The sequence below is a fragment of the Amphiura filiformis genome, chromosome 1 (genome assembly GCF_039555335.1).
Source record: "Amphiura filiformis chromosome 1, Afil_fr2py, whole genome shotgun sequence".
Taxonomy (NCBI): Eukaryota; Metazoa; Echinodermata; class Ophiuroidea; order Amphilepidida; family Amphiuridae; genus Amphiura; species Amphiura filiformis.
Genome location: NC_092628.1, coordinates 96,540,836 through 96,559,988, shown reverse-complemented (window position 1 = coordinate 96,559,988; position 19,153 = coordinate 96,540,836). Strand labels below are relative to the sequence as shown.

Genomic DNA, 19,153 nt, shown 5'->3' with positions numbered 1-19,153 from the left:
CTTTTTTCAAAGAGTGGGTAAAGGGGTGGGGGTCAAGGGGAGGCAAACATATCACTTTGTAAGCGCTCTTTAGCAAAGTCATAGTTCATTGAATTTACAACCGTATTACAAAACAGGCGAAAACAGTTAATTTTTTAAGAGAATTGGCCATTGCACATTCTAATGAAGCTACTATATGGTCAATATACGTAAGTGTGCTCTTTCATTTAATGACATAAAATTTGAAAAATATTGTAAGGAACACTTCAGGTTTTGACTGTTAAAACCTACATTTTGGTCAAAAATTGTGCTTGGATGGGTAGTTTTCAACAGATTTACCACATTCGCCTTGTTATAACATTGTATTGCGTTATCTGATGACCTAGCGACGAAAAGTGTTTTAGGGGGAAGTGCTAGCTATCGTTTGATATAAAAAAAAATCAGATTGGATGAAGGGAACACTTGAGGTTTCGACAAAAACCAATCAAAGAGGCCCATTTTTCAGCTAGAAGCTCCGCAGCTCTTACATTGCTATGCACTCAACCGTGTAGTGTAATCAAAGACTGTACGGAGACAATTCACTGCTTGCTTGAGAGCTCTTGGGCGAAAATGTGTGCTCAGGTGTATCGAGGTGGGAATTGTGCGCACGATGGTTTATAAGAGAATCGTTTTTGTATAGAAATCTTTCCATATGATTCTTCCCAGTGAACATGGTGAAAGAGTTCTTTGGTTTTTTTCTTTTTCTTCTTTTTTCAAGTCATGTCAACTTTAATGGAACGACTCACTTTTAGCGACCGATATTTTTTAGTAACCAGTAATAGAACGGTTCTTTTCAGGGCCACTTGGGCAATGATTTTAGTGATGACACTTGATTTAATAAGAGGTTTTTAGGTTTTATTGACAAATACCGTATTACAAAAATACATAAATAAATATAAATATACATAAATACAACATTATACAAAAATAGACCAAGACCAAATCTACAACTTAGACTCCTCAGATGGAGTCTGAGGAGAAAGAAGAAGAGATGGAAACCAGTGACGAGACAACCTACTTATTGAGAAGATGGATATAGTAGGGCACCGGGCTGTTGGCGAATCTTTTAGTGCGCATTGTCAGCCTGGAAAATTCATCATCATTCCTGAGACTCCTACCATGGACCTCTTCTTTCTTCCTCCTTCCTTCCTTCTAGTGCGTTCACAAGAAGGAAGCGACTGAGCAAATGTAAGGCAATAACTTTCCCTCCTACTGGAAAGGGGTTCCAAGTTGCAAGTACTGAGAGCACGTTTGTAAGAAATGAACTTGTTATAACCTAATATAATCTTGTAGGCCCTCTTCCGGATACGTTCAATCATTAAAGATTGTTTAACAGTATGAGAAGAAATTGAGAATGCCAGATCACATCGGCATATTCCAGGAAAGGGCGAACAAGAATAAATGGTGATCAATGTGATGTTGAAACCAAAACGTTTTAACTTACTAAGAATAAACAATCGTTTATCCCATTTGAGATCCACCTGGATATAAATACCAAGAATTTTGGCATGATGAACATACTTAAGAGAAGTGTTACCAATTTTAAGGTCAGTGTGTGGAGGTGGATTTCTCACGTAACAGATATAGATAGCTTGGCATTTATCAGGGATTTAATTTAAGTTAAATCCAGGAACTCATCAAGATCAGCCTGAAGACGGCTGCCCTCATTACAGTTGCGGTTTTCCGCAAAGGTAAGATCATCAACATATTTCCAAGAGCAACAGCCCTGATCCGCATCAATGATGACCGCCTGGAAGGTGATGGGACCAATTTTAGTGCCCCGAGGAACACCTGCCTGCAACTGAGCATAATCGGACAATGTTTTATTATAACTGACACATTGACGACGGTCAATGAGAGGCCGCCGAACTGTGTGGGGTCCTGTTATATGTTTATTAGTCTGGTATGACGATTATCATCTGATAATAAGATTATTCTTTTAAAATACACTTTATCGATATAAATTTATTTGCTCTTTTCTTTGTTCAATCTTCTGGCATGGTAGGTGACATATACAGGCAAGACAATAGTCGTGGCGCAAGCTACCAATACGATAATATTCATCTAGAAGAAAGGAAAGAAAATATCAAAGAAAATTATGAGTTGTTTTCCGAACCGATTTGTTATTATTATGCATACATACACATACATGACATACAGAATGCATCGAAATGAATGGTATCCATCAGTTCCGTTGTTTATTGAAAAGTTTGCTTCCCAAATCTAACATTGAATCCCTTTGAAATGACCAGACATTTATTATGCAGACTCTATTTACTATTCAGGTGAATTGAATAAAATTAGCGACATTAAGTGAGACAAAATTTCACTTTAAAATTCAATTAATGACTTCAAAAGTATTTATCGCTTTTGAAAAACAATAGAAATGATGAAATCGGTTAATTTATTTGCAAGAATTGGTAATAATTATCACTCTAATTTTTAGCTAAATGTAATACAAAAAGATCAATTGGCCCATCCAGTTGAAATCCATACACACCCTATGGAAGACATGACATTAATCTTCCACACAGGGAGCCTGAATTTTAATTTCTACACTCCCTGTTTTGGATATTTAGGCCATCTGAAGTCAAATACCAACATAGTAAATATTGTTGAACAATATACACAACCAAAGATTTAACCAAATGAATTGTAAATGATATATAGGTTGGGCAAACTAATTTCGACAGAATGTTACATTTTGCATGATAATTTAAACTTATATTTTACCTAATACTGCATGGTTTTGCAGTGTCAACGGCAAAATATACTCAAATTGTTCACTTGTTGCAAACCTATATACGTGGTCATGGTGGTGGTAATACTAAAGAACATACCATGAGAAAGTCATTATTGAAGTACTTCTGCGTCATGCGATACAAAGGATATTGTAAGAAATTGACAGTAGCTCCAACTATACCAATAACACCCGCCAATGTTCCATAATATCGAACCGGGAACCTGTGGAAAAGGAATTGTGAAAAATACCAGAATCAAAATATTTTTTAATCAATGTTAAAGCAAGGAAACAAACGAACAAAACAATATGTGAAACTTACATTACTACCAAAGTTGCAAACGATATTCCGTACAAGAAGGCTTTGGAAACTCCATAAAGTATAAATGTTGCATATTGTATATGATGTATTGGAATAGTGGTGAAAATCGCAAAGAGTACAAATAATCCAGAAGTTGTTGCAAAAGCTAGAGCGCTATCTTCCAGGTCATCGTATGGTTGACGATTAGGTTTGCCTGTAAGAAAAAGGAAATGAACGTCAGGTGGAGCCAAAGTAATCTATAATCAGCCGAAAGTGCCCAACTTAGTTTGATTGTTGAAGACACAACTTTTGTCAAATGAATGACTGAGTTTGGTGTCCGCGTTGACAGTTCTGGATAGGCATGTGATATCGGAACTGGACAGTAGGCAGGCTCATGGCTCAATATCTTGCAGATAAGTTCGCTTATCAAAAATATCATCGCCATATTTGAATTACGTCCTGGTATACCAGAACGAAATTACAACACAGTGGCCTATGGAGCTGTGTAATACACATATATCATGCATAACTCGCAAACGCAAAATAGGTAGGAATCAACTGTTTTCGTGGATATCTACTGAATAATATCATAAAAAGAGGATGCTAGGATCACGAAATACTCCTTTAATTCTAAAGTTATATTGTTAAATAAATAAATAAATAAATAAAAAAATAAATAAATAAATAAATAAATAAATAAATAAATAAATAAATAAATAAATAAATAAATAAATAAATAAAGAAAGAAAGAAAGAAAGAAAGAAAGAAAGGAAGGAAGGAAGGAAGAAAAGAAAAAAAGAAAAGAAAAGAAAAGAAAAGAAAAGAAAAGAAAAGAAAAGAAAAGAAAAAAGAAAAGAAAAGAAAAGAAAAGAAAAGAAAAGAAAAGAAAAGAAAAGAAAAGAAAAGAAAAAAAGAAAGAAAGAAAGAAAGAATACATGTAATATGTTGTTACCTTTATTTCTATCTAGAATCAAACCGCCAAGTGGTGCAAAAACCATTGAACCAAACTGAATGAAACCAAACACATTTGTGTAGTGGTCCACTGTTAGTAAGTTGAGATAGTAAAGGTAAAAAAATATTATGGGGATAAGATTAATAATCAGTCATGGCAGACCATTATCAAGTTAACGTAAGTACGTATGTCATTTGAAATTGTTTAATGAAGTCCAAGTTTATTTATAGAAGGTCGCCATTAATCAGCACGGAAGCATTCCATCAGAGTCAGAGTTCGAAACCGACCGCGAGATGTATGTACAGATATGGCTCTCTGCACATGGGACCGTCATTTTAACGTACATGGTTCATTTACCCAATTCTAAAAGTAGCATTTGAAGTGCGGAGTCTGAATAATCTATAGATATTACAAATTGTATTAGAAATTTTTCCTAGGCCAATATCCCAGCAGAATACCACCATCAGGGATGAATGCACAACCTCATTCACCAGAGGCAAGTGTCCTAACCACTGCGCCATGCACTCTCACCACAATAATTGTATGCCAAACTTTTTATTTTCGTTGCCATTTTTCTTACCTAGTTGTTGATTTCCACGTGTCAATTCCACGAGTAAAGGGTTAAATATTCCTAAATAGGTACCGAGTTTTAGTTCAAGCATACCGAACCAGAACATTAGCATCATGAAAGACGGGGAGAGTAAACACGACTTGATTGTAGGAAAATCTTCCTCTTGACACCTTTCAGCAAATCTATTGTCTGAAAGAAGAAGGTTTTTTCGCAATAATTGCCAACATCATCATTATCACCATCTTCTCGCAATGGGTTTGATAATGTTTCAAATGGGTAGCTCTTTTCAAAATTGTCCCATTTTTAGCCAAAAATCAAATTCGTGCCAATATGTATACCATTACATTCATTACCCGTTTTCAAGCCAATGGGGTCTTCACATTCTTGGCACGTCTATGAATACCGCATATCTAAATCTGTTTAAGGGGGTACTACACCCCTGGCTAAATGTGTGCCTATTTGTGCATTTTTCTCAAAAATTATAGCGCATTAGTGACAAGTAAGATATGTATATTATAGGGGCAAGGACTACAACTACTTCACTGAAAATTTAGCAACTCAAGGCAAGTAGTTATTGATTTATTGATCAAAAATTGGTTTTCCCTCATTTTTGACTGTAACTCCACAACTGTTGTATGTGCCGAAATAAAATTTCCAGTGCAGTAGTTGTAGTCCTTGCCCCTATAATATAGATATCTTACTTGTCACAAATGCGCTATAATTTTGGAGAAAAATGCAAAAATAGGCACGAAATTGGGCAGGGGTGTAGTACCCCCTTAAATGAAGACGGCAGAATTACTATTCTTTTCTGAGATTTAACCGAGTAAATAAAATTAGAATAATTTAATATTAATTACATAAGAAGCTCTTATAATGTGTAGCGTTATAGTGTATGATTTGTTATAATAAATTGGTGGTTTGTTTTTAAACATAAATGATTTGGATTTGATAATATGGATCTTACCGCAGATATCCCCGACCTTATCGCCATCACTGTCATCCTGTGTAGGGTTATTTTCGTCTGGACAATTATCTGCACAACAATGTAATATATATTTATCATTTCAACACTCTTTTTAATAGATTTGGGTAAAAATGTGTAAAAAGTCTTTGATATATAGCAGTATTAGAATCCGCTGAAGTAATGTAACTTTTGTTGGATGTAAACTCTAAAACCATAATCGCAATAATTATGAATAAACATGTTAAAATATTTCCCTTTATATCCCATCTGTACAATAGAAAGTACCTCCATGAAAAGTGCATTTTGACTTACAGGGTGAAAGTTTTGTTTGTAGTTTATAGCTTAAGGGATCCAAAATGAGCGTTTATTGCGTTTCGACAGTATTTTGTGTGGGACATGAGAGCACCTCAGACCTATCGAATTGCATTCTGAATACGAAGCATGTCTTTCTGATATCAAATAATTTTCATTTTTGTAAAATCACAATATAATACAAATTTTATGACAAATTATATAAATTTGATATTTTTCAAATTTTTGATATATAGCAGTCCTCGAAGTAAATTATATAAATCTAATGATATATTCTTAAAGTGTATGTAGCAGGGAGGAAAAGCCGATTTGTCAATTGAAAATTTTGACCTTTCATGTTGAAGATATGGATTTTTTTTGTTGGTGTTTTGGGAAAAAAAATTCATATCTTCAATACGAAAGGTCAAAATTTTCAATTGATCGTCGGCTTTTCATCCCACCTACATACACTTTAAGTATAAATCATCAGATTTATAAAGTTTACTTCAAGTACTGTTAAATATCAAAAATATCATTTTTAATGATTTGCCATAAAATGTGTATTAAATTGCGAATTTCAAAAATCAAAATTATTTGATATCAGAATGACATTCTTCGTATTCAGAATGCAATTCGATATGTCTGATGTGCTCTAATGTCCCAAAATAAATACTGTCCAAACGTTCATACCCCAGCCCTTAACTTTCAAATCTATTTGAATTCAAATCCTGGGTTGGGTTATTAGCGTCTGGACCAAACAAAGGAAAACGTCATGCGTTGTATTATATGTTGTTTTAATAAAAACAAAATTTCTGATTGATAGATAGATAGATGAATAAATTATTATTGGTATTAGCTTACCGCAATCATCGCCCACAGTATCACCATCAACATCGCTTTGGTCTGGGTTTGGTATTTCTGGATAATTATCTGAATCAAATGCATAAGAATACACACATAATAGTATAATGAAGAAAATTTTTCATTCATGGCTCAGCGGGTTCTAATCCAAAAGTTATTTTTTAATCATAGTCAATTCATTCTGTCTCAACAAATTCAGCGTTCCGATGTTGTATTTTACTACAGTCAGTTTTGAAATCTATCATAAGAAATATATCTTACCGCAAGAATTGCCGACATCATCTTCTTGCAATGGGTTTTATACTAACGTACCGTTTAAGTGGGTAGCTCATTTCAAAATTGTGCAATTTTTAGCCAAAAATCTTATTTGTGCCCATTTTTACCAGTAACATTTTGTTACCCGTTTTTCAAGCCAATGGGGTCCTATGAATACCGTATATCTAATTCTATTTAAATTGAGACTGCAGAATTATTATATTTTCTTACTTTTCTGGGATTTGTTAACTGAGTAAATAAATTATGATCGTTTGATATAATTTAAGAATCTGTTATAATGTGAAGCGTTCTAGTGCATTCTGTGAATAGAAGAAATCGTGATTCTTTCCAGATTTTTAAGAACTTGTTAAAGACTTCTTTATATAACAAATCGTTGACCAAACGTAACTGATTTTTACTTATGTACTGTATATGTATCCCATTGACCATTACCATTAGGGTGTTTCACAAAAAATGAAATTGGTATTTTTCAACGGGACACCCCCTCATTTTGTTCATTTTGATAATAAAATCATACCTGCAAAATATGAAAAAATTCAAAAAAAAGTTTAGGGGTGCTACCGGTCAATGAACTTTTGTACACAAAGTCAATGGGATTTATGAGCCATTTTCTTTACAACACAAAAAAGCCATGTTAATTTTCCCTGATTGTGCCAAAAATATTTGATCATAGTGTGAGTAATGTCCTTAAAATAAATGCTAAAGAAAATTGTAAAATGTTAACCCGCTTTCCAGAAAATTGCATTTTGTGAAAACTGTTACATTTGGGGCAAGGCAGTTGCTGGAACAGCCAAACTATTATGGTACTTGGCTAATATAAAGTTGTGTTTATGGGGCTCTAGTTCTTTTTTTTTTTTAATGATTGAAATGTATGTAGGTTTGTAACTGTAAATTATGTTATTCAAGTGTTGAATGTGTGTAGGTTTGTAATTTTATGTAAGTGTAGTGTAATGTTTAATGTGTAATCCAGAAGTAAATGTGTCTTAGCCACTCTAGCTCTTGTCACAAGTACCTTGCACAAGGTGTAGTTTTGAACTGGCCACTATCCAATGTTGTGACCCCAATTTATATACATTTCTTTTCAACCATGGTGAATCTAATCCTTCCTGTGGTCATTCAATTCAAACAATACAAATCTTCATCAGGTATGGCCATAATGACCACCCCTGATACAGATGTATGCATTTTGATAGTTACTATTACATAAGATTTCAAAAGCTGGTATCACCATTGGGGTAAACTAATATGTGAAGAATTTTAATCTTTTTTTTTTTGTCAACAGTTCAGTTCAATAAGGTATAAATTTGGGGTGCCTGGTGGGATTCCAGGGGATATCCCAGGGTATTCTTTTCTTGAGCTACACTCCCTCTGTCACTTTTGAAACATTTTTTACTATTACAGTCAACTATGAACTTTAATTTGGTAAAAACCCATGTTTTCACAAAGTTAGGTATATCATTGAACATTTACTTCAGTTTTGCAAGCCTGGTAGACTTTTTAGGCCCTGAAATAAGCGTTTGAAATTTTTGACAAAAATCCCATTGACTTTGTGTACAAAAGTTCATTGACCGGTAGCACCCCCTAAACTTTTTTTGAATTTTTTTCATATTTTGCAGGTATAATTTTATTACCAAAATGAACAAAATGAGGGGGTGTCCCGTTGAAAAATACCAATTTCATTTTTTGTGAATCACCCTAATTACCATGTTACACTTATATATGTATTTTAATGTTTGTACTTATACTATTTTGTATGTTAATATTTAATTGTACTTAATGGATCTCACCGCAGATATCCCCGACGTTATCACCATATATGTCACCCTTTGTTGGGTTATTATAGTCTGGACAATTATCTACATGTACCAAACAATCAAAAATTCGTAAGTTATATCATTATATTGTCTTAACAAAAACAACATTTCTATTTACCACAATCATCCCACAGAGCTGTACATCAGAGTTTTTATACCAGTTTAACCAACTTTGAACTTCATCCCTGTATAAACGGCCATTTTAGTGTTTTGACATAGGTCTGACAATACATGATTGGGGATGTATGTCGTCAGCTTATTTGTATTTTCTTTGTTAAACATGCAAATAAAGTGTTTATGTAGATAGATAACTAAATAAATTCTCAGAATCTTGCATTTGATAGTTCATGCATTCACTCACCATATGCGATGCCAATGGCATCATTATCACTATCCACTTGATCAGCATTCGAATAAACTGGGCAATTATCTGTATAGAACCAACAATTCACATTAAAGGGTATGAATGTTTATGAGTTCAAAGGTAAAAATATTTTCATGAGGTGAAATATGTAGTTCATATTTCACCGAATGAAAATACTCGTATATAAATTCTTTTTCTTCCACTTAAATTTATAAATCACCAGGAAAACAAAATAAATGAAAAATATATAAAGTGTATTTATTTTAGAAGCGACACCCACATAAATTGAAACTAAATGATGACAAAACTGAACTTCTTATTATCACCTCCAAATATAATCAATCAAAACTTCGCTCCAACTCTCTTCAAATTGATTCTGCCAACATTCAAGCTTCTACTAATACTCGCAATCTAGGAATTATATTTGACAACATTCTCTCAATGGACGACCACATCAAAAATGTGTGCAAATCAACTTATTTTCAGATTAGAAACATTAATGAAATTCGCAAAGTGCTCGATTATGATACTGCTGCAACACTTGCCCACGCTTTAGTCACATCACGCCTTGACAATGGAAATGCTTTATTATATGGAATCACTGAACGACAACTCAATAAACTTCAACAGGCTCAAAATGCTGCTGCACGCATGCTCACAAGGACTAGGAAATTTGACCATATTTCACCCGTCTTACAACGTCTGCATTGGTTACCAATTCGGTATCGCATTCATTTCAAACTCCTTCTTCTCACCTGGAAAGCGCTCCATGACATGGCACCTTCTTATATCAGTGAACTTATCAATTTTTATATTCCATCACGTAACCTTAGATCATCGGATAAACATCTTCTTTCAGTTCCACGGACTTCTTCATCATTTGGCGACCGGGCCTTCTATGCTTGTGCACCTGCACTTTGGAACTTGCTTCCTTTAAATCTGCGTATTTGCGATTCACTTGATATTTTCAAAAAGACTTTAAAAACTTATCTGTTTAAGATTGCTTATGACAATTGACTTCTATATGTGACTGTTTTTATAATTGTGTGTTAATTTTAAATTGTTCAATGTTTGCGCCTCGGAATAGGTTGTCTAGATAGATGGCGCATTATAAATGCATTATTATTATTATCTATAATCAGCGAGTCGAGGTGGTCACCTTGCGAGCTATACACTGGTGTTTGTCAGCGTTGCCAAGGTATAGCTGCGAGTGAGTGAAATGGAAAATGGACTATTGCAATCGCGTGGAGTAGCTTGGAGTGCAATAGTCTTTTTCTATAAATGGCAAAAATAATCAATAGTAATTGTCCTATCAAATGATAAGAATCTATTTATGAGTTATTATAAAGTCAAATATATGAAATAGTTCATTGTGATTATCGCAGATATAACTGGAACCCGACAATGATTCATTTTCTACAAACCTACATTGGATATTGTATAGCTTGCTCTTGAATACGTTCAGCGCGATCATAAGCAGTGGACTTCGGTTGTATATATAAATGCGTACGTGACATCTACAAGTCGCCATACCGTATTAAACGATATAAGGTACCCGGATGTACATAAACTCCCCGTGCAAAAGTATAGGGGAAAATGACAGGTCGCAAGGAAAATTGCTTTTGCAAAATAGTGGCATTGATTGCAAAGGGTAAAATAACTTGACCCGAAAGATAAACTCTTTATTAACGTTTTCCATCACGGAAAAAAATTAACTACGGAAAAGCTAGATATAGCTGATTTACAAACTTATATTTCATAATTTCCGTGCTTAATGGGCGTGCCAATTGGCCATATCTATGACGTAGTGCTGGTTTCATACTATCATGCTGCTTGCCGCCGAGCGGCGTGACACACGCGCATTGTAGACAAACAGACACAATCAAGACTTGTGAATGGATGATAAGTCATGCCTCTTGTCGCAACGGCATGAAAGTATGAAAGGGACATGATTGGCTTTAAGGTCAGAACTGTGCAGGCGGCGGATGACATGATCGATCCGGCAACTTGTGAAACCGCCCGGCCGTATGGCATTTTCCAATATAGTCGGTTAATTTTGTGGGGTTCATTATCGAACCCCAACGGTTTTAGCTTGTATTTATATTATTTATCAACATAGGCCTATTTGTTTGTGATATTTCAAGCGTTTTAAAATTTCAAAATAATCCCATTCAATTACACGGTTGACGATGAAAATTTACTGAATTTAAAGAATGCAATGCGGCCACCACCTGGAACTGTGGTCGCAATTTCAGTGATTGACAGTGAGGTAACACGAACATGGCACTGGCCATCTGGTCACGTGCGCATTTATATATGCGCATTTATATATACAACCGAAGTCCACTGATAAGTCAAAGATAATAACTGAAACACTCTTTAAGATATTGGTCTTTATTAAATAAAATAATAATGAATTTGAATTCACTTACCACCAGAATCTGGAACGGTATCAGTATCTGTGTCTGTACCTTCGTTACATGAATCTATTAAAAATGGCACCGAGTAATAGCAAATTAAACAAAACATGTTGATCATACTGTATGTCGGTTGTCCAGTTAGTTGACTATAAATTTTATGTTCTGCCTATAAGAATATGACATTATTTTATATATTCTACATGTCTGTCAATTCTTACATGAGGTATCATATTTCATAAAAAAAGTGTATTCAGAAAATATATGGTTTTGCTATTGTGCTGTTTATAGTTCTAAAGTTACACTAACGTAATTATGTAGAAATTGGCGAAATTGCTAGATGTAACGCTAGGGGGTCCCACTATAAGACACATGCTATTTTATTTTGTCTTCAATTTCAATTTTGACCGCGATTTCGACAGAAAGGAATGTAGTTATTAGAAGAACTCTTTTCTTATCTAGAATACTATTTAGGTTTCCGGAATCAAATCCTAATTTGTGACACGATCTGGTCCATGGGGCCAAAGGCGGCAAATTTGAAACTTGAGATAAAGGTAAAAATATGGAGTTAAAAACAATGAAATACATAAGAAAATAGACATCAAAAAACTTCATAACTTTATAACCAAGTATGCTAGGCCTTTGGTATTTTCAGTAAATGATAGCTTATTGTATATATAATGTAATAATTACAGTAACTCAATTTTCAAAAATGCCTCCTTTGGCCCCCATGGACCAGATCGGGTCACATTTTCAACATAACATTTCTATTGTTGCGATGAAATTTATGACAAAAATTGTGTTACTATATTTTATGTTTGGAATAAAAGATATCCATACCTACGCCGCTTATTTCTTGACTCGTATACAAATCGTTGTCCTGAGGTGGTAATGGCCACGGTATTTTACCATCGGGAAGGAAATAGAATGTCATCATCAAGATGATAACGGTGGCGCAAACGATAACGGTGAAGGATGTTCGCATTGGACCACCAGCGTCGTACGCAAACTGTTGAGTACAGACAATATTGAAAACATGAAGTAGCTTATAATTATTCTCTTTTGCATTTTCATTCATTTTCGTTACTATTATCCTTTGATATGAGAGTGAAATTTGAATAAAAATATATTATATAGAACCGTGAAGAAGAAAGATATTCACATATTATCTACAAGTATGTGCTATGTAACTGCCTCAAGGAAGAACAGATGATTAATTTAGGGATTCAATCATGTTTCACCGTTGTTCATCACCGTTTAACAACGATGCGTCCGCGTCGTCTGCGTGGTTTACTTCGCGAGGGCAGCTTTAGCTGCCCGAGCGAAGTAAACCACGCAGACGCGCCGGACGCGAGTTGTTAAACGGTGATGAACAACGGTGAAACATGATCGAATCCCTTTCAACAACGAAAAGAAGCTAAAGATCGTATAATTCACGATTATTTCACGAGGAAATGTCAGTTAATCATTGTCACTAAGCCTTACAAAAACTTCGATGATTTCTCTGTTAATATCAGCAATAAAACTACAGAATAAAACGGCAAAGTTTAGCCGCTACCTGAAAAATACTGAATTCAACTTGTAAGCTTGCATACGCACAAAGGTTCCAGGCATGACGAATTTTACGCGTTCTCGCGTAACGCGTAGTCTCGCTCGCGTTCGCGTAGTACGCTGCAGTAAAAGTGTGGATTCATCACGGATTAACAACGGTTGGCTCCTGTACAAAGGTATAGGAGGAGTTGTTGAATGTGTTTTCAACTGATTGAGTATCCCAGGTTAAAGAAGAAATAAAACAAACAAACAAACAAACAAACAAACAAACAAACAAACAAACAAACAAACTGCAAACCTACAGCGGCTATGGGCTATACTGCGGCAATTTAGTTTGGTCCTAGCGCTCGCTATGGGTGATTACATACCCATACCACTTCGTCTTCTTGCTTTGTTTATTTGTTTGTTTTTGCTGAGGTATTAAAGTAGAGACTCATATTTACCGATCTGGAGGGTGATCTCGTTTATGATAGATTCATTGGTAATGTGGACTTTGTAAGAAATTCCTAGCAGCCTGCAGTAGCATCAAAATTCGACGTTCTTTTGTCTGCCGTAAGCGTCTGGGATTCACAACCATTATATCGCTGTTGAGATTACTATTATAGCCCTCAAGAGTTTGCTCTTGTTCTGTTTGGAGCTACTGTAATTCTTGTTAATACCTCAGTAGAAGAAGTTGCATCTGAAGAGATGGTTGAGGCAAGGTATTAAAAAGACTCGACATCTATGTAGTAGACATCCTTCTGTATGTCGTTGTTCCCCATTGTCATGATTTTACTCTTTTCAGCGCTGATCTCCATTTCGTAAGCGGAGGATGGGGCATCAACTTGGTTTGTCAAATCAACAAATTCGTGCCGGCTTCCGGCTATAAAGTCTATTATCTGCGAACCGTAGGTTGCAGATTCGTCTTCCTCCTACGGCCACTGTGTCTTCAAAGTCTTTGAGAGCATCCGATATGGTCTGTTCTAAGAATGGGTTAAAGAGACTTGATGAAAGGAGGCAACCTTGCCTCAAGCTAATTGTTGGTCTGAGCTAGCTGCTAAGGGTGTTTCCAATGAGGACTTCACTTTCGGTTTGGATGTAAATGGAAGATATTGCGCTTTCTTAATGTTGTCCACAATGCTTGCTGGCTGCCATACTCTATCGAAGGCTGTCTTTGTAATCAATGAAGTTGTGATGTCATTCCTTTTGATGATCCTTGTATTTTTCGCATAGAGTACGCATATTGAAGATTTGCTACACTATATATCTGCTCATTCGTAATCCTGCATGTTCTTCTGTTAGCAGAGGTTTTATCTGTGGTTTCAGTATCGAGAAAACAATTCCCATAAGCAGTTTACTCGGGTGACGTATGGTGCAAGAATTTTTGCATTTTGTCCATAGGACCACTACCCATTACCACTCTCCAGGATGTCGTTGTAGATTCTACGTATGCAGTGCATCAAATCTGCTGTCACCTCTTCCGTCGAAACGTAATTCGGATGTATGCTTGTCAATACCTGCTGCTTTTTACTCCATAAATGGCTTCTTGCACCTGTTCCCTGTTGTTAGATGACGATATCGCCTTTCATATATCTCTATATCATTATTGGAGATCTTGTTGATGACTGCTTGGTCAGCCTAGAGTTGGTAATTGTGAAGCTCTTCGCAATACTCACTCCATCGACAAGCTACTGCTTTCTGTTCAAAAATCTATCGAAAGTATAAAAGACTTGTCTTCTATGACGTGAGACTCCCGGTGAGACTGCACTGAAAGCCAAACTGGAGTCTAGGTGACTCTAGAAGCAGAGTCCAGCCACACTGCGACTCTATGTCTAAAATGAATCCACATTGGGAGTCATTTGACTCCCTTGAAGAGTCATAAATATCTTGACTCCACTGAAGAGTCACTATTGATGACTCTACACAGGAGTCATTTGACTCCCAAAATAGAGTCATTTTAGACATAGAGTCGCGTAATGGCTGGACTCTGCTCCTAGAGTAACCCAGACTCCATTAATAGAGTCACCCTGACTCCATTACAGGGTCACTCCGACAGTCCGATAAAGACAAAATAATGATGCACATAGATGTACGTCAAGATAAAAATTCAAAGTATAGACCTACCGGAATAGGAGACTTTACTCACGCCACAGGCCATTGTCAGACGATACGATGGAGAATATTTTGGCTTGACCACCATCCCCTTGGAATTGGAGAATATACATTCCATGGTGTCAAGAGCCAAGCAATTGCAGAGTCTGACTCCCTTGAAGAGTCATAAATTTCTTGACTCCGTCGACGACTCTGAATGTAGAGTCAATTGTCCCCACAGGTAGAGTCAACTGACTCTCCTATGATAATCAGGTGACTCCTTTGGAGAGTCAGTGCTACTTTACTCCACTTATAGAGTCACTTGACTCCATTCTGGCTATCAGTGTGTGGTTGCTGTTTTCTCGTCAGTATTAGTTTCTTGATCATGTTGATTGTCTAAAATGCTTGCTTGGTGTTTTTTGCACGCGGTTGCTCTCAATATCAGTGCACTGTTGTTATATCCAAGTTTTTTAACCTTTTTGCCAGTTAGATCTAACGAAAGGATTAGTATTTAGTTATATTTTATTTGGCAAACAGAATGATATTTTTTTCATCATTTGGGGTACACATATCGCCCTAGGACAAAACTAAGCGAGCTGTCTTACTAATCGTGGATTACCAATGGTTGGATCATGAATTGCAAATTAATTTCCCTTACTTTGATAATCAGCATGACTACAGCTGACCCGTCGTAAAATCCTGAAATTATTGCCGTCACAGTAGACCTGTGTTTCCCGAATAAATGACCAGTCTGTAAAATAATTAGAGTAAATACCGAGGGTTTATAACCAAAAAACCTTAATTCACTTTTTGGCCATTTTGAAATTTTGGTACCAAAATAATCACCAGCACCCACAGATTCGTCCAAGACCTTAAATAATCATAAAATTATATAAGAAAGTGAAAGAAAACACAATAGGCGGAGGCGCCCTATTTAGCCTTTGCTTTGGATATTTAATTATTTTCTGTATTCTTTATTTTTCACCTGGGTAAACCGGGTGAAAAATAATTATATCCAAAGCTAACGGTTTGTCCCATACGTGCAAAAGTTGATATATTCATTTAGCAATACTATGAAGATTTAGTACTTTCATTTAACAAATGATCTATCAACAAGACTCTCCCTGAATCTCAGAAAAAAAGCGCAGTGATTTATAGTGCGCTACGCACAGGCACAACGCCTAGACGTTGATCCACAAGCCTCAGCACACTTTACAGGTTGTCGCTGACCACTATGGCCCCACATCATTCCATAAACCATTAAACAACAATTCAGGGACTTTGCTGCTTCAAGAGCGCATACCCTAGACAATAGGATCAGCTCCCCGAGTTTCGTACGGGTTACAACGAGACAAATAATAGTGAGTTCCTTGTCCAGGGGAATTTCAAGCTAACTCAATTTTTCCACGGGAGCGTACTAGGCACCGTCAGGGTTCGAACCCGCAACCTCTCGCACCATAGTCGAACGCCTTTGATTGAGCTAACTTGACTGATAGAGATGAAGACCTTGACCTATTATAGTGACTGAGTTATGATCTTCTTAGGGGTAGCAGATCCAGGTACATCCACTAAATGGACTCATGATTCCAGTGATAAATGTATAAATGTCTTATCACCTTTCCCCAAATATAGATGAAACTTGTCTCGGCCCTTACTCTAAGTGTATAGGAGGCATGGACCTGATTATGTCAACTGGTATATATATTTTTTGCATTCAGATTATGGGACCCCATCTAAAAGACACCCTGCAATACCCAAATGTTAATAGGTTTATTTTGAAAATACTTTCATCAGAGTTGTTATATTTTGTGGCTATGTTATATTTCTTGTTTGGTTCTTTATTCATTATCAATGCCACTGTACCAGCACGTATATCATTGGTGGTGACGTCACCAAGTCTTTTGGACCTTTGATGATCTTCAAGGACGCTCATTCCACCCTCGAATTCGACGGGACATGATTTTGCTGCTGAGTATCAAGAACTTCATCACCATTTACAGCAACAGTATATTGTTAAATGTCATTTGTGTGTTCACCTCCGTCATGAGCATATTACATGATGACCCTGTGTTCACTTCTGGCAGTACCCGTGAATTCAAGGAGGTAGGCTTCTTCTGCAGGGTGTCCTAACCATATACAGTGATGCAAATATCGAATATTTCTGCAATATTGTTTTGAAGGAACAAGCGTTCAAATGAGACCAAATTCAATTCCGTGCGTCAAAGTAACATACCTTGTTCTACGAACTTTTTGACCGCCCCTCGTATGTATAATGTTACTGATAATGTATATGTACCGGCGCATTACAGAATGCTTATTATTGCATGTATGCAAAAATTATGATCATTGAGATAAATAAGCCTGATAGAAAAATGAGTAAAAGCGCGAGTAAGAAGTCAAAATTTGTATTTTACCTGTAAAACAGTGACTTTAAGCGAAGTACCTCCAATTACAATACACGTCAACGCAGGAAACAATAAGTATGATGTTGTTGGGCTTGAAACTATCATCAACAGAACACCCGTGAAGTGAATAAACCTAAATTAAAAAGGTGGTATAAATGTTGCACATAAAAATGTATCATTCAAATAAAATATTCGATGTCCATAAAATATGTAAAATACACCACTAATGAGCCGTAAATGTCCTAAATTGTATTCTGAGTTACAGTTGCATGAAGGTCGTTTTCATAGGCACCTCAAGTTAGTGCTACATGTATCTCATTTTGATAGCGCCAGTCAAACACCTTTTAAACCAATCTACACTTGTTGAAGAGGATAATAAGCTTAAAGGCTCATTCTTGGTGTACGGTCACATATGAACATATATTCTTGTCAATCAATATTTAATATCATGGTGTAGATTATTCACAAAGTTGGTAAAACAAAAGAACAGCATTTAACTCATTTGAGCTAGGATTGGCCAACATCGCAGGCCTAGCTTTTACGAAGCTCTGAACTCGGCCTTGATCGCCCACAATAAAAGCCACGGGAAATACCTTTAATTCTGAAGACGTGATCATTATTTGAAAAGAAAACGCTTGTTTGAAAGGGGTGTGCGCGATGCCGTCTGGGAGAGATTCGAAAGCCCGTCGCTTAACAGGACAGGAGGACTACGCTTTCAACTCTTGCACGCTAGGTACCAGGCACAGCGTCATCACCCGATAACTTCACATGGGTTTTGAAGTAACCATTTTATTATAAATAGGGAAAACTTGTGATGTATCCACAAAGTATTAAAGTGAACTGTATAAAATACTTACTGTAATAGTATGCGGGTGAACCTCGTCCCAAAACAATCAAATACGATCCCAGTTGGCAGCATGAATAGAAACGACAAGGTAGAAGCGATTGTAAACACAAGGTTTAAGTTTGCATCTTGTGTCTCACAAATAGTATACTCAATATCGGACGTTTCGTTGAAAGCACATGAATCGGAATAATATCCTTCTTCTTTCAAAACATAAACAAGAGAAGCCCATCCGGCGATTACACCACCAAATATGAACATTTCACATAGTGCCAATATGAATGTAATATAGAATCTAAGCGGTAGATCCATAGTGATGATTAGACAACACCATCCCAGGGAACGATCTTGCTGTAGGCTGTAGGTAATGAATAATGAATATTCGGATACGGTCACATATTATAGCCTCACAAACACCCACAACCCCGCACAACCTACTTCAATGCCCACATCCCAACACACACACAAAGGAGTTATGGGTGAACAGAATCATCGTGACATACACAATTAGACTCTAATCAGCTCGTAATAGGCGGGACTCATAACATCGTGGATTGATATAGAATTGTGTACACACAGGTGGGCTCAACACCTACGCGAATTGCGCTTTGCGTATTGCGTGACTGATTCGCGCTTTTGAGCGTAAGTTGGGGCTTACTTACTTTATTGAGGCACGCTGTAAAAAAAAAGAATAATTCTCGCCTATTACCAGCT

At 36.2% G+C, this 19,153-nt stretch overlaps 1 protein-coding gene across 1 annotated transcript; it reads right to left on the bottom strand.

Annotated features, from left to right (window-relative positions):
• Window positions 1-1,633: 1,633 nt before the first annotated feature.
• Window positions 1,634-18,751, bottom strand: LOC140164741 (equilibrative nucleobase transporter 1-like). Its single transcript, XM_072188103.1, has 12 exons — window positions 18,453-18,751; window positions 17,605-17,728; window positions 15,849-15,941; window positions 12,410-12,578; window positions 11,585-11,638; window positions 9,150-9,218; window positions 8,762-8,830; window positions 6,699-6,767; window positions 4,012-4,101; window positions 3,081-3,273; window positions 2,859-2,982; window positions 1,634-1,819 (listed from the first exon to the last, which is right to left on the bottom strand). Exons 1-12 carry the CDS (start codon window positions 18,749-18,751, stop codon window positions 1,634-1,636), a joined length of 1,539 nt encoding a protein of 512 aa, XP_072044204.1.
• Window positions 18,752-19,153: the final 402 nt, after the last annotated feature.

What these genes read in the sequence shown, in the direction of transcription:
- LOC140164741 (XM_072188103.1), bottom strand. Translation starts at nt 18,751, where the DNA reads ATGGATCTACCGCTTAGATTCTATATTACATTCATATTGGCACTATGT. An exon ending in TTAAAGTCACTGTTTTACAG is followed by an intron (nt 15,942 to 17,604) that starts GTAAAATACAAA and finishes ATTATTTTACAG; the next exon opens with ACTGGTCATTTATTCGGGAA. An exon ending in GATTCTAGATAGAAATAAAG is followed by an intron (nt 3,274 to 4,011) that starts GTAACAACATAT and finishes TTTTTCTTACAG; the next exon opens with GCAAACCTAATCGTCAACCA.